This window comes from Orcinus orca, chromosome 4, assembly GCF_937001465.1.
Source record: "Orcinus orca chromosome 4, mOrcOrc1.1, whole genome shotgun sequence".
In the NCBI taxonomy this organism is placed as follows: Eukaryota; Metazoa; Chordata; class Mammalia; order Artiodactyla; family Delphinidae; genus Orcinus; species Orcinus orca.
The window spans coordinates 80,047,034-80,061,296 of NC_064562.1; the positions used below are offsets into that span (position 1 = coordinate 80,047,034).

Sequence of the window (14,263 nt, forward strand, 5' to 3'; positions counted from 1 at the left end):
GAAAGCAAAACTATTACAGTAATTCCTTTTTTATTGGTAGAGCCAGTAAGTAGTGTTCTTTGAGTTTGCTTTTTCAAAGTGCTTTGTGTGTATCTTGTCTTTATGAAGACTTACATAATTGTCATTAAATTAATGTCCTTCTTAATTTTTTAAAAAGAGTCTAGCACCTTTGTTTCTCAGAGTATTAAAACTATATATAATGAAAAAGGGGGTTGTCTGAACTACTCAACATGGTGGGTAGAACATCAAAAGAGGTTAAATATAGAAATTTCTGAGATCATAGAAAAAAAATTTTTCCCTATTATAGCTATTTCTTCCTTTTAAAAAACAAATTATTTTACTGTGGTAAGAACACCTAAAATGAGATCTACCCTCTTAAATTTTTAAGTGTACAGTACATTATTGTTGACTGTAGGTATGACGTTGTACTGCAGATCTAGAGCTTACTCATTGTGCTTATCTGAAACTTTATGCCCATTAATTAATAATTCCCCATTCCCTGCCTCCTGGCCATTGGCAGTCACCATTGTGCTCTTTGATTCAATGAATTTGCCTATTTCAGATACCTCATATAATGGAGTCATGCAGTACTTGTCTTTTTCTGTCACTGGCTTATTTCACTTAGCATAATGGCCTCAAGCTTCATCCAAGTCACAAGTTGCAGAATGTCTTTCCTTTTCCAGGTTGAATAGTAGTATTTCACTGTATGTATACACCACATTTTGTTAATCCATTCATCTGTCAATAGACATTTAGATTGTTTCCATACCTTGGCTATTATGAATAGTGCTGCAGTGAACGTTGGAATGCTAGTATCTCTTTGAGATGCTGATCTCAATTCTTTTGCATAAATACCCAGAAGTGGGATTTTTAGATCATATATGGTAGTTCTAATTTTAATTTTTTTGAGAAGCATCCATACTGTTTCTACGGTGTCTGCAACATTTCCCATCCCCACCAACGGTGTGCAAGGGTTCCAGTTTCTCCACGTTCTTACCAACACTTGTCTTCAGATTTTGGTTTTTGAACAGTTTATAAGCTGTTTTTTTTTTAATTGAAGTATAGTTGATTTACAGTGTGATATTTTTGATAATAGCCATCCTGACAGGTAGAGGTGATATCTCATTGTGGTTTTGATTTGCATTTCCCTGATTAGTGACGTTGAATATTATTTCATATATCGGCTGGCCATCTCTATGTCTTTTTTGGATAAATATCTGTGCAAGTCCTTACGCCATTTTTTAATTGAGTTATTGGTTTTTTTTACTATTGAGTTATAGGAGTAGTAACCATTTTTATATTTGAAGTTTTCCTATTTCAGATATTTTCTTTGCCTTAAAAAAGAAGTGATTAAAAGGAATCATCTTGTTGTCATAGACTTCACTTTTATTGAATAATTTAGAAAAATAACTCAAAAACCACTTTTATTCACTGAAATGCGTTTTGAGATTGATCTTTGAAAATTATATTTTATAAAGTACTAATGCTATTCTGTTTTTGTTGACCAACCTTAGCTACACCTACAAAGATCCCAACGGATACTAGCACTCCTCCCAGACAGCATTTACCAGCTCATGAAAAGATGGCACAAAGGAGGTCATCATTTAGTAGTCAGGTAAACTCTACAGGTAGTATTCTTCTGAATAAAGATTTATTAAAGGGGAAAAAAACATCATCTAAATCTTCAGAAATTCATTTATTTATTATCCCTTTCTATGAAATTCAAAATCGTTGTTTATACATAACACTTACTCAAGATCGTTATTTTTCTGTGGAGTAGTTGTCAAACATACCAGTCCTTTTGATTATTTTTCAGGTAAACTGTTAGATTTTTTTTTTTCAATTATGGAAGACTGATAATTTAGAGCCGTTTTATATCTAATTTCAAATACCAATCACTTTCAGTAAAGTCCAGCCAGCTTTTATTGGGAGCCCATGCAAGGTAATGTGGCAGGTGCCTTGAAAGACAAAAAGATAAATAGGGAATAGGCATTTCCAGTTTAGAGGGGGAAGACATGCCTATACTCAGCTAAAAAAGTATGAGGCTAATTGTAATTCAGTTATAAAGATGCCATGGTGGTATTTCTGGTGGAAGTACTCATTTATGGGAATGATTGTCACCCCAGTGTTATTGTCTATTTTGCTTCTAGTCCATAAATTCCCAGTCTGTTGGTCAGTCATTAACACAGCCAGTGATGTCTCAAGCTGCAAATTTACCAGTTCCACAAGGCATGTCCCAGGTATTTCTGTTTGTTTCAGTTAAGTATTTTAAAATTATAAATTGTTTTTAAGCTACTAGAGATTTTTAAAAGTACATACTTACAGGGCAGTAAATCTCAGCTGTGGGCATTTAGAATATCTGGGGATTTTTTGATTGTCAATGATATTGGGGTACCACTGGCCCTTTAGTCAGCAAGGACCAGGGGTGCTAATTGTCTTTTAGGGTGTGTGACGGTTTTGCACAACAAAAAACTATCCTGTTTAACCCCTATTGAGAAACAGTATAGACAGAAAGATATTAAAGATGAAATGTAGCTGTTCATTTTGTTCTTCTTATGGATAGTGGAAGAATTGAGTAATTTTATTCATATATTCATCCATTTGTTTATATACAGGACATTTATTGAGTTCCTTGTATTATCAGATATTGCAGGTGCTGGCAGTAAATATATCTGTACTAAGAGACTTTATTACATCTAGAGGGAAGGACAGTTAACTACAATACAATGTACTATAGTCTATGCTCAGGGTCTGAAGTCTTGATATGTGAGCACATTAGATGGACCCTTAATGCAGCCTGAGGAAGTGAAACAGAACTTCCTGGAAGAATTGTTACTTGGACTGAGTCCCAGAGGAGGCTTAAATACAAAAACTAGCAAGACAAAGGAGAGGTATTGCAAAAGTGACACTTTTGATTATAACTTCGCAACTTGTAATTTATGACTGCACTCATTCAGTGCCTCAGACACGTTAAAAATACTACTAAGTTGTGCTAAAAATAATCCAAAAGTTTCTGTTCTGTTTGGTGTTAAAGATATCTTAACAGTATCTTAATTTCAAATAATGATAGTTAGCAATAGGTAAAAACAATGTTTTTCTAAAAATACCCTTATCATATGTGGTTATTTAAATTATATATATATATATATAACTATAGCTATTATATATTATGACACTTGTACAAATATATTGGCAGTGCTATAAATTACCTAAATGTCATAATCTTGACTTTTAGCAACATACAATTGTGTAAGGTATTTATAACAGCACTGTATTATTAAATAGTATCTGGAGTTGCAGTAGTTTTTATCAGCACTGAGTCCTCAAAAGCTTTTTATTCTGAAGGGTAACAGAATTTTTATGTAAATATTTGACATATTTTCAATATTATTAGTTCATTAATCTCAAGATACTGAATAAGCATTTCTTAACATTGTAAAGGAATATTTTCATGAAATAAATAGTATCGACTATGTCAAAAATGTTAATAAGTATTCGAATCTTGTATTTCATTCAGTGATAAAGCCAAGCACTCTGCCTCTTAGTTCTGTGATTTTATTTCCCATTATTCTGCTTTCTGTGTTTATTTTTATTTTCGTATTTGTATTTAATAGAAATCCTTTAAGTGGTGACAATGTAATGTTTACCTAAAGGTATAAATAACTTTAGTTAGGATAAAATATATTTGTATGACATAAATATAAAATTTCAAATAATGAAAAATTAAGGCATGAGGGTATTAAACTTGTAATGTTTTCTCACACCTAGTGTAATCTAATGTATGATTTGATCTGGTATTGTCAACTTCAGAAGTCAGAGTTGTATACTTTGAAAAGTAATATTCAGTGTTCTCAATACAAACTTTTGAAGATAGAGTAAAAAAGCTTTTGGGGGGCATTTCTCACTTTTACATGAATTGTAGGAGACTATTTTAAGATTAAGACAGATTTCCAATACAGTGAAATTCTTTCTGCTCTTACACTGTATCCTGTGCAGAATATTCCTGGAATTAAGTAAACGAGCTTAAGTGGTGAATCAACAAATGTGACTAAGTTTCAAGCAGTAGTAAATAGAAGCTGCCTGTAACTCAGGTGAAACAGAGAAATAAATAAGATTGAAAACCTTATTTACTCTGTAGGTAGAATATCTGTGCTTCCATTCATGTATGCATGCATTCATTTATAATCGCTTAGTCTTTAAAAGCCTAGGTTTTGTACTTGTCTGAGAACAATTTCATGGTTGGTTATCTGTCAGACTTTTACAACTTTCTAATGTCAGATTTTTATAACTTTCTAATGCACAAAGAGGACAGTCTAGTGATGACAGTTTGATGTGAACAACTCTAGGTGCAGGCTACTTTTTCAGTTGTTAAAGAGTAGAAATGAAGTTCAGTGGTAGTGCCGCAATAGGAACCTAGGTCTTCTAAAGCCAGTGTTATTAATTCATCTTGTAATCAGTCAAGATCTAGTCAGAAGCTAGACCAGAAATTTGAACAGGGGTAGTATAACAAATTACTGGTAACAGGGATTAACCACTGAAAGCAGTTAAGAGAATTCAAAAGAATACAGGGAAAACAGGTGTAGAGAGCAGCCACTAAATGTAAGTGAAAGGGAGGTAGCCAAGGGGGAGCAACTTGGAAGACCCCCTCGACGCTCCTGAACTCCTGCTCTTCCAGGCCAGGCTGAGACTCAGATCCCATTAGGCAGGTGTGGTTGTAGCCACTGGATGGTCCACACATTCACGGAGGTGCCACAGACTAGGGCTGGAGAGCAAGAAGCCACTTGCTGGGGTACCAGTAACATTTGCTGGGGAGCTGCCCACTAGGATGCCAGGGAGACTTGCAGGAAAGCCACCTGCTGGAGCGCTGATGACACTCACTAGGATGCTACCCATTGGCATAAAAACAAGAAGGAAAAGCACCAGAACCAGAAAGATAGGCACCTCACTTTGCAGTATCCCTCCAGCATCGTCACTGACAGGACTGCTTGTGCCTGCTGACTACGGAGATATATTTGTAGGGTCCAGCTCCAGTATCACAAAGCCGAGCAAAGACAGGTGAATTAGGAGTTGAGAGGCGATACATTCATAACTGGCGTAACATTCTTAGCTCATGATGTACTGCTTGTGTTTCACATTTTACAGTTATGAGAAGTGATTGTAAACTATGTTACACTTTTTCTGTCCACAATACTTAAGTTTCAGTTCTCAGCTCAGTTAGGAGCCATGCAGCATCTGAAAGACCAGTTGGAGCAACGGACTCGGATGATAGAGGCAAACATTCATCGGCAACAAGAAGAACTAAGAAAAATTCAAGAGCAGCTTCAAATGGTCCATGGTCAAGGGCTTCAGGTAAGTTATTACATTTGAATTCAAGCAAAGCATGCTATTTGCATTTTGGCTTCTTAGGAAATTGACTTTTCTTAATTAAAAGTGAGATGCAAAAGATACATTTCCTCAGTTTAGTTCAATAAATACTCATTGGTTATTTACTCAATAGGATTGTATTAACAGTCTCTAAAGATGATTCATTCCTAAGAGTGTTTCCATCAGCATCTTTGTTTCTCCAGCTTAGAGTCATCTTTTAGCAGGCTAATGTTTAGTAAGCTTTAAACCCATAACATCAAAATACTTCACATGTAGGTACAGAATTTATGACTCAATCATCAGTCATCTTTTAAAAAACATACTAGTAGGTGGGATTCAAATTAGTCTCATTTGGTCAACCAACAAGGCCACTCTAAAGTTATGTCTATCCAAGGAGACTAGGACTTTGGTCAAAGGAAACTTTAAGTGAAGGCTACTTCTGTCTAATGCCGTGAATTATAAATGGTAAGTGATGCAGAGCTGCCAGTCCACAGACCTTTGAGTAGCTCTGAGTTAGGGTAACGCTAGCTGATATAATAATCCCCAACATGTAAAAATGTCAAACAAGTGGAGGTTTTGAAATTTATAACGCTTTTTCTGACAATTAGAAACATGATAGGGTTAGGGTGACTGGAAGAATGAAAATGAGTATCATGTTTTATTCAGCAATTATTTTTTGCTCAGTGTTCATTCAGAATGACTTAGTCTTCTTGTTACTTGCGTTTTAAACTTAATTTTTAGCTGTTTTTTTTTTAATGCTCTCATTCTTTTTAACTTAGAAAGATCATTTCAATGTAATCTTTATTTTTAAAGATGTTTTTACAACAGTCAACCCCTGGATTGAATTTTGGTTCTGTTCAACTTTCTTCTGGAAATTCATCTAATATCCAGCAGCTTGCACCTATAAATATGCAAAGCCAGGTTGTTCAGACTAACCAAATTCAAAGTGGGATGAATACTGGACACATTGGCACAACTCAGCACATGATACAACAGCAGACTTTACAAAGTACATCAAGTCAGGTAACGTTATCGAGTACAGTGGGCTGTGGAGTGTTCAGTGATTGAAATGTATGGTGTTGCTAAAACAAGAATAAAGCTTCATCTTGAACATTACCATATTTAAAACTTTACTAGTAATAGAAACTATAGTATTGAGAGTGATAATTAAAATATTTTGAGCAAAATTGTTCTTAATTGTTGAACATTGAATGCTTTCAGTATTTTGACATTTAAAAATTTTGCAGTTTGCTTAAAATGAACATACGGACTAGTTCTGTGTGTTAACAAAAAAAAGACTTTGACTTGCAAGTGTCTGACTAGGACATATGTTACTATAGGTGAAGACTGTATTGTTAGGGCAGTGATGGCTTAATCAACATTCTAGGAAATTTTGGTAATTGGTGTGCATCTGTGATTATAAATCTCAAGACTTCAAATGAAATATATAAAAATGTGTAATGTCAGTCACCTACTTTGGGTGTTTGAAGAAATTCTTCATGTATATTTCATATCATCCCTGTTAAGATCATGCTCCTTTTCAAAAGTCATAGCTTACCTTCCAGCAAGATACTGAAGGCTAATTCATTCTCAATGACTACAAGTTATTCCTTGATTTCTCCCAGAGTAATATGTTCTGCCACTTCTTTTTCTGTCATGTCAGCTATTGTTAGAATGTTGAGTAATAGAATCATACTTCCTGAATAAATTTTTTTCAGATAATCTATCTGTAAAATCTTCTCTTTCCTAGCAGAATCAACAGAATGTACTGAGCGGGCACAGTCAGCAAACATCTCCTCCCAGTCAGACACAGAGCACTCTTACAGCCCCACTGTACAACACTATGGTGATTTCTCAGCCGACGGCCGGAAGCATGGTCCAGATTCCATCTAGTATGCCACAGAACAGTTCCCAGAGTGCTGCAGTAACTACATTCACTCAGGACAGACAGATAAGGTAGTGGTCATATTTCGTTAGTCATTTCAAAGATGTAAATTGTTTGATTAAAAAGCAATACTTTGCGGCTTCCCTGGTGGCGCAGTGGTTGAGAGTCCGCCTGCCAATGCAGGGGACACGGGTTCGTGCCCCGGTCCAGGAAGATCCCACATGCTGCGAAGCGGCTGGGCCCGTGAGCCATGGCCGCTGAGCCTGTGCGTCCGGAGCCTGTGCTCCACAATGGGAGAGGCCCGCGTACCACAAAAAACAACAACAACAACAACACTTTGATCTTTAAAAACGTGATTTTAATTTGTTGCTAACTCTTGAATTTGAAATAAAAACACAGAATGTATCCATTGTTTACGGACTTTATAATAAAAGAGTAACAACAAGTTTTGTTTTGTTCAGAAATGTGCTAATAAATATTGTAGAATCCAAATTCTACAGCACACTGTTACACAAGTTTTATAATAGGGTTTGTCTATATCACTATAAAACTTTTATCATTTCAGTACAGATGCTGGTGTGTTGTCAGTGTAGTAACAGTGGTTAGGGTGTTTGCTACCATAGTTTATATGTGTTATGGAGTAAGAGTAGCTCACCTTTCTTGATTTGTGTTAAGTACTGTACTACATGCTCAAAATATATTATCTCATTTAATTTTTATTTTTTAAAAAGGGTCTTTTATTTCCCAGGTAAGAATAAAGTGAGTTTTTAATAATTTGGTCAAGGGTCTATAGCTGTTAGGGAGTGAAGAAGGGTATCTGAATTCAAGCCTGGGTGTCTGATTTCAAAGCTCATGTGCTTTAACATATACTATGCTAAAGTTCTGTGGGCGCTTCTAGAAAAACCGCCATCTGTGACTTATTTTAGTCATCCAGATAGCTGACTTAGAAACAAATATTATGAAGAAATACCCTTTTCGAATATGAGGAAGGAGTCTTTCAACAACTATAGGATTTCTAGTCTTAATGATATTTTAAATACATTTTATTTTTTACTAATTTTAGTACAATATAAGTAGGCTGCTGCTTTTATAATAAAACCTTGCTGTTGTATTAGACTGTGTAATAGATTTTATTAAAGTCCTATTAATAATTTCCAGAGAGTAAAGAAGCTTCAGGATTGCAGAAGCAGTAAGAGCAGAGAGAAACTCATTTCTTCTCTTTGGAATTCAGTTCCTTCAAGTTAAAAAGTCCAGCTTTCAGCTTTGACTTCTGAAAGGAAGTATTATGAATATGCTCCACAGAAATACAGAGGACTAGATTTAAAGCCCGAGGGAAAATCCATTAACGTAGAATGTTGACATGCATTTGGGAGGACACAATTTAGCAATTGTTTGTAGACAACTGTTTTTTGAAGGGGGAAAAACATACTTCAGCAGACATTTGAGTGCCTACTTAGATGAGTATGGCGCATTCTTTATCCCAGGACAAAGATCAGACTAGTCAAAGCCATAGAAAGGTAAATAATCAGTATTGTTTGATGTGATAAATCCTTACTAGGTCTTTAGAAAGGAGGAAGTGAGCAGTGTTATGGGTTGAGGCAAGCAGATGAAGAGAGGAGTGTGGTCAGGGAAAGCTTCAGGGAGGAGATACTTGACCTGAGTCTTAAAGAGCTTGGCTTTGGATAAGCATGTGGCAGGGAGTCCAGGAGGGTGTTCTAGGCAAAGGTAGGACAGAAGTTAAGCCAAAGTAGATTGCAGACTCTTTTAGTGCCAGAGAGGGATGAGGTAGTCTCATAGTTTACCAGTGGGCAGTTGGACAATTCAGATACGAATTACTTTTTAGATTACAGAGAAATTAGTGCTTAGCATTTCTATGATTAAGCCACTTTGTAATGTTATTTGTTTCTTTGTGCTTGCTTTATAGGTAAATTTTTTACTATATATGTTTTTGCATTAAATAATGCGTTTGGTCCTGAAGTATATAATATACAGTATTTTACTTTTAAGATTTGGAATGGATTCAGAATAGATTTATTTTGTCTTATGGAGCATATAAAGTATGTATATGTGCTAAGTTTAATCGTAGTTATGTGCTTTGAACAGTTTGTAATTGCAGCTGTGTCATGCTAAATCGACGGTAGAGTCATGTCTCAATTTCCTCACCGTGATGACCAGTGTTGGAAACTAACTTCATCTCACAGAAAAGGCAGATAGAAATTATATTGTTCCCTGAAGAGGCATCGTTTTTTGTTGTTGTCCTTTTATTAAAGACTGTGGAAGAAGGAAGGTGGGTGGGAGGGAATATTAGTGAATTGTAACACGGTGGGTACTCTGCTCCTTGATAAATTTATAAATTGAGTGTATTTTTATGTACTGTTAGGATGTCATTTAGTTTTGAATTATGTTTATAAGATACAGCTTGCAATGTAAACATCTGTAAACCTAGAGAGTTTTTTAAAAATTCCCTTATGACTGCTTTATTTTGATTAGTTTATTTTCATTAGCAAAATCATGTGTCACATATACCTACCTCCCAAGTACCTAGTAATTTTATAAAAAGAAAAAAGTTGATATTTTTAACAGGTTAAATTTTTTCTTATTTCGGTAGAATATACATAACATAATACTTACTGTGTTAACCATTTTCACACGTACAGTTCATTGACATGAGTGCATTCGCGCCATTGTGACAATCACTACCTTCAGTCGCCAGAATATTTTCTTCTTCCCAAACTGAAAATCTGTATCCATCAGATGGTAACTCCTCACTTCTCGTCCCCCTAGCTCCTGGGAACCACCATTCTACTTTCTAAGCACATAAGCCTGTGACTTTGACTACTCTAGATACCGCATATAAATGGAATCACATAATATATGTCTTTTCTAACTGGCTCATTTCACTTGGCATGATGTCCTCCAGGTTCATCCATGTTATAATATGTGTCAGCGTTTCCTTCCTTTTTAAGGCTAAATAATATTCCATTGTAATGTATATATCACATTTTCTTGATCCATTCATCTACTGATGGACACTTGGGTTGTATCCATCTTTTGACTGTTTTGAATAGCTGCTATGAACATGGGTGTACAAATATTTATTTGAGTCCCTGTTTTCAGTTCAGAATTGGAATTGCTGGATCATATGGTAGTTACATTTTTAATATATTTGAAAAAACACCATACTGTTTTCCATAGTGGATGAACCACTTTACATTCCCACCAACAGTGCACAAAGGTTCCAGTTTCTCCACACCCTTGTCAACACTTTGTTTGATAGTAGCCATCCTAATGGATATGAAGTGGTATCTCCTAGTGGTTTTGATGTGCATTTCCCTAATGATTAGTGATGTTGAACCTCTTTTCAGTGCTTATTGACCATTTGTATATCATCTTTGAAGAAATATCTATTCAAGACTCTTGGCCATTTTTTAATCAGAGTGTGTGTTTGTTGCTACGTTGTAGGATTGCTTTATATTTTCTAGTTATTAACCCCTTATTAGATGTATGATTTGCAAATATTTTCTCCCACTCTGTGGAGTGCCCTTTCACTGTGTTGATAGTGTCCTTTGAAACATAAACATTTTTAATTTTGTTGTACAGTTTATCTATTTTTTCTTTTGTTGTCTGTGCTTTTAGTGTCATATCCAAGAAATTATTGCCCGATCCAGTGTCATGAAACTTTCCCCCTATGTTTTGTTCCAAGAGTTTCATGGTTTCAACATTTATGTTTAGGTCTTTAATCAATTTTGAGTTAATTTTTATATATGACGTAAAGGTCAAATTTCATTCTTTTGCATGTGGATATCGGAAAAAAGTTTTGTATTTTTGTTTGGGTTCACTTCATTTTGCTCTACACACTTTTGTTTCACTGATATCCCAAAGGGAATCTTTAAAAACATGAAACAAAATTGGAACGTACAGCTTTTAGTATGGCAGTATTAAAAGGGGATTATCTTAGAGTTATACCCTATCAGTTCATTGGCAATATCATGGGTTTTATCTTAGAGAAATGTTCAGCCCACCACCTTTCATAATGTATACCTTGTACTTCTGACTCCCTTTCCCGTTCTTTCCTCCTAACAGATTTTCTCAAGGTCAGCAGCTTGTGACCAAGTTAGTAACTGCTCCTGTAGCCTGCGGGGCGGTCGTGGTGCCCAGCGCTATGCTCATGGGTCAGGTGGTGACTGCCTACCCTACCTTTGCTCCACAACCACCGCAGTCACAGACACTGCCGGTCCCACAGCAGCAGCAGCAGCAGCAGCAGCAGCAGCAGAGTTCCCAGGAACAGCAACTCCCTGCAGTGCAGCAGCCGCCGCAGGCGCAGCTGGCTCAACCGCCGCAGCAGTTTTTACAGGTAATTCTCCCCATGCGGAAGCTGTCCCAGACCTGTTTACTTTTATGGAGTGAAATTAGGGATTAAAGGAACATTTTAAAAATGATCTGAGAAGTCCATAAAGGCTCATTGTACGACTTAAATTTATATAAAGACAGAAAGCTTATCCCAGTTGGCTATTTTTTCTTCTCTTGTTCTGTCTTTGGAAAACCTTTAACCTTGCCGTGGAGATACCCCACTGTCTGAACTGCTGGATAGAGTAAGTGGCTGCTTCTTGCCCATATCAAGGTACTTTACATAGAGCTCTCTCTGGCTAGAGTTTCTGGAATTCAAGCAAAGGCACCTTTCTCTGTTCTCTTGTTTTCCTAGTGGCCCATCAAGCTGTACTCTCTACAGGGCAGAGGTGTTGAAAGGGACTTTTTAAAAAAATTAGTTTAGGCATTATCTTAAATTATTTTATTGGATTAAATTTTATAGTGACTTTTTGGTAATATATTAACATCAGAGGAGATATACTGTGGAGGCATAGCCTGCGCTGAGATTGAGTCACTGCTGTACCACATACTGTGTGAACTTTGGAGGTTACTCAACTTGCTAAAATTCAGTTTCCTCATCTGTAATATGGAGGTGCTAGTAGTTAATATCTCATGGGTAAAAGAAGCATGCAAATCACTGAGTATGGTAGAAGGCACATAACTAGCTTGATTTTATGACCACTGTCTTGATAAATGTATTAATAGACACTCAGATTAACCAAAATGCAGACACAGATCTCATGTGGGTATATCAGACAGAATCTACTTATCTAAAGGGTGCAGAACAAGGTCACCTAGATCGGGATCCTCAGCAAAGAAATCAGCAGGACAAATTTCTGGACCTCAGTACCCTCATTGGGGGTACACAGTAGCAGACTATGACATCTGGAAATCCAGCTTTTTCCTTACTGGTCTAAAAGGCCAGCGATTTTGAATGTAGGCTAAGCCTAGATTTGTGCTGGATACCATTCCATGTATGCCAGGTACATATCATCAGTTTTAAAGTTATACAGCATATGGTATGATTAGAAGATTCAGTGTTATACTGTATACTCAGACATAAATACAGTGTTAATTTATCGCCATTGGTGTTCTGGTACAAATATAATTCTGAACTTGGTGATGTGCTAAACTAAAAGAGGTTAGTTGCCTAAATATCTCTTGAGAATCATACAACCCCTTAGACCTTAAGCCTACAGTGCAGCCATTAATGACTGGGTTAGCTATTGTTACAAATTAATTAATGACAAGAATTTATAATAAGTTATAAACTATTCTCTAGGGGAAATGTATTCAATGAAAATTAAGCAAAAGCTTAGAAAGGGAGAAGACTTGCCTTAAGAGCTCAGTTTTCTCTCAGGGAACGAGGGCTCTTAAAAGAATGAACATTCTCTTCCACTTTTAAAAAAACATTCCAAAGACATGGAACCACTAAAGAAATAAGATAGGCAATACCCTTTAGAAATACACTCATATGCAGATAGAAATACACAATTTGTCTTTTCTGGTTATATAACACCTAGTTCCAAAGTGTACCTCTGTTGTAACCCTGTAAGGCTCATAAATATCCTGAGTTCTTTTCTTACAAAAGCTGTTCCTAATAACAGAGGGAAAAAGAAAATGTCTCCAGGTCCTTAGCAAAGCTTAATGGCCGTAAAGTTTCAAAGATCTGTCCTTTTGTGTGCGTGTGCAGGTGTCCTTCACATACATTTGCAGAAATCACCCATCACAGTTCCAGTTTAAAATTATGCACCCTGCGTCAAGATGTATTGTCAGTAGTGAGGAAAGACTTTCACTTTCTTTTGGCTAGTTTCCTTTATATCTCTAGAAGGAGCAATTAGGCAAAAGAAACTGAAGTTCATGGACTTGACATTTGCCCAAGGCCACACAGCTAATAAATAGCAGAGCAAAACTCACAGCCAGGGCTTCAGACTTCAGATTGCCCGCTCGCTTTTTGTTTTGCTTTTTCTTTGTTACATCATACTGCTACCTATAGGACATAAGTCTCTGACTTTGCCTGCCCTCATTTTTGTGGTACTTTTAGAAAATAATAATGTTAATATTTAATCTTCACAGAAACCCATTGTGGGAGGTACTGTGATTCTCCTTATTTTGTAAATGAAGAAACTGAGGCCCAGAGATGTAAATAGCTTGACCAAGTTACACATCGGGTAAAATGGGGCAGCCAGAGTTTGAACCCAGGCAGTGCACCTCAGGGCCCATGCTCTTGGCCACTGAACTGCTGCTCTCACCAATCAAAAAGCCTGTGCAGAAGGTGTTGTCTGTTTGACCTCAGAATGTTCATGTTTCATATGCTCTTAGCGATGCTTAAATTGTATCATCTGTTTAAAATGTGGTCTTTAGGACATATAAAGTGAAAGAATATGCGTGGTTTGCCTCAGGGCATAGATTGCTTTCTGTACCATAAAACCTCTAGCTCAGTTTCCTTTTAAAAAATGAAATTCTGTTATACTTTCAGGAAGAGGGAAATCCTCATTAGCGTTTTCCAAAATATTATTTTTAAATGAGAAAGCAAAACTTATGTACAGATTTTGTTCCTGCGGAGAGTGGAAAAGTTGAGTAAATCTTAATGTAGACAGTATAGTGCGGGTAAAGCAGTGTTGCATAATCCATTTGTTTTTTTAG

At 36.2% G+C, this 14,263-nt stretch overlaps 1 protein-coding gene across 21 annotated transcripts in view; it reads left to right on the forward strand.

Moving 5' to 3' along the window:
* Window positions 1-14,263, forward strand: part of CLOCK (clock circadian regulator) — a 137,145-nt gene that overhangs the window by 113,243 nt on the left and 9,639 nt on the right. For 19 of the 21 annotated variants that reach the window (XR_007477024.1, XR_007477025.1, XM_049709151.1 and 16 more), the window contains 6 exons: window positions 1,515-1,615; window positions 2,151-2,240; window positions 5,197-5,349; window positions 6,178-6,387; window positions 7,115-7,320; window positions 11,333-11,603. Coding sequence is in view for 19 of the 21 variants with exons in the window: in XM_049709151.1 (XP_049565108.1) it covers window positions 1,515-1,615; window positions 2,151-2,240; window positions 5,197-5,349; window positions 6,178-6,387; window positions 7,115-7,320; window positions 11,333-11,603 (1,031 nt within the window). In the remaining 2 variants the exon portion in view is untranslated. The remainder of the gene's footprint in view (window positions 1-1,514; window positions 1,616-2,150; window positions 2,241-5,196; window positions 5,350-6,177; window positions 6,388-7,114; window positions 7,321-11,332; window positions 11,604-14,263) is intronic. The other 2 variants (XM_049709154.1, XM_049709155.1) reach the window with 2 other exon arrangements.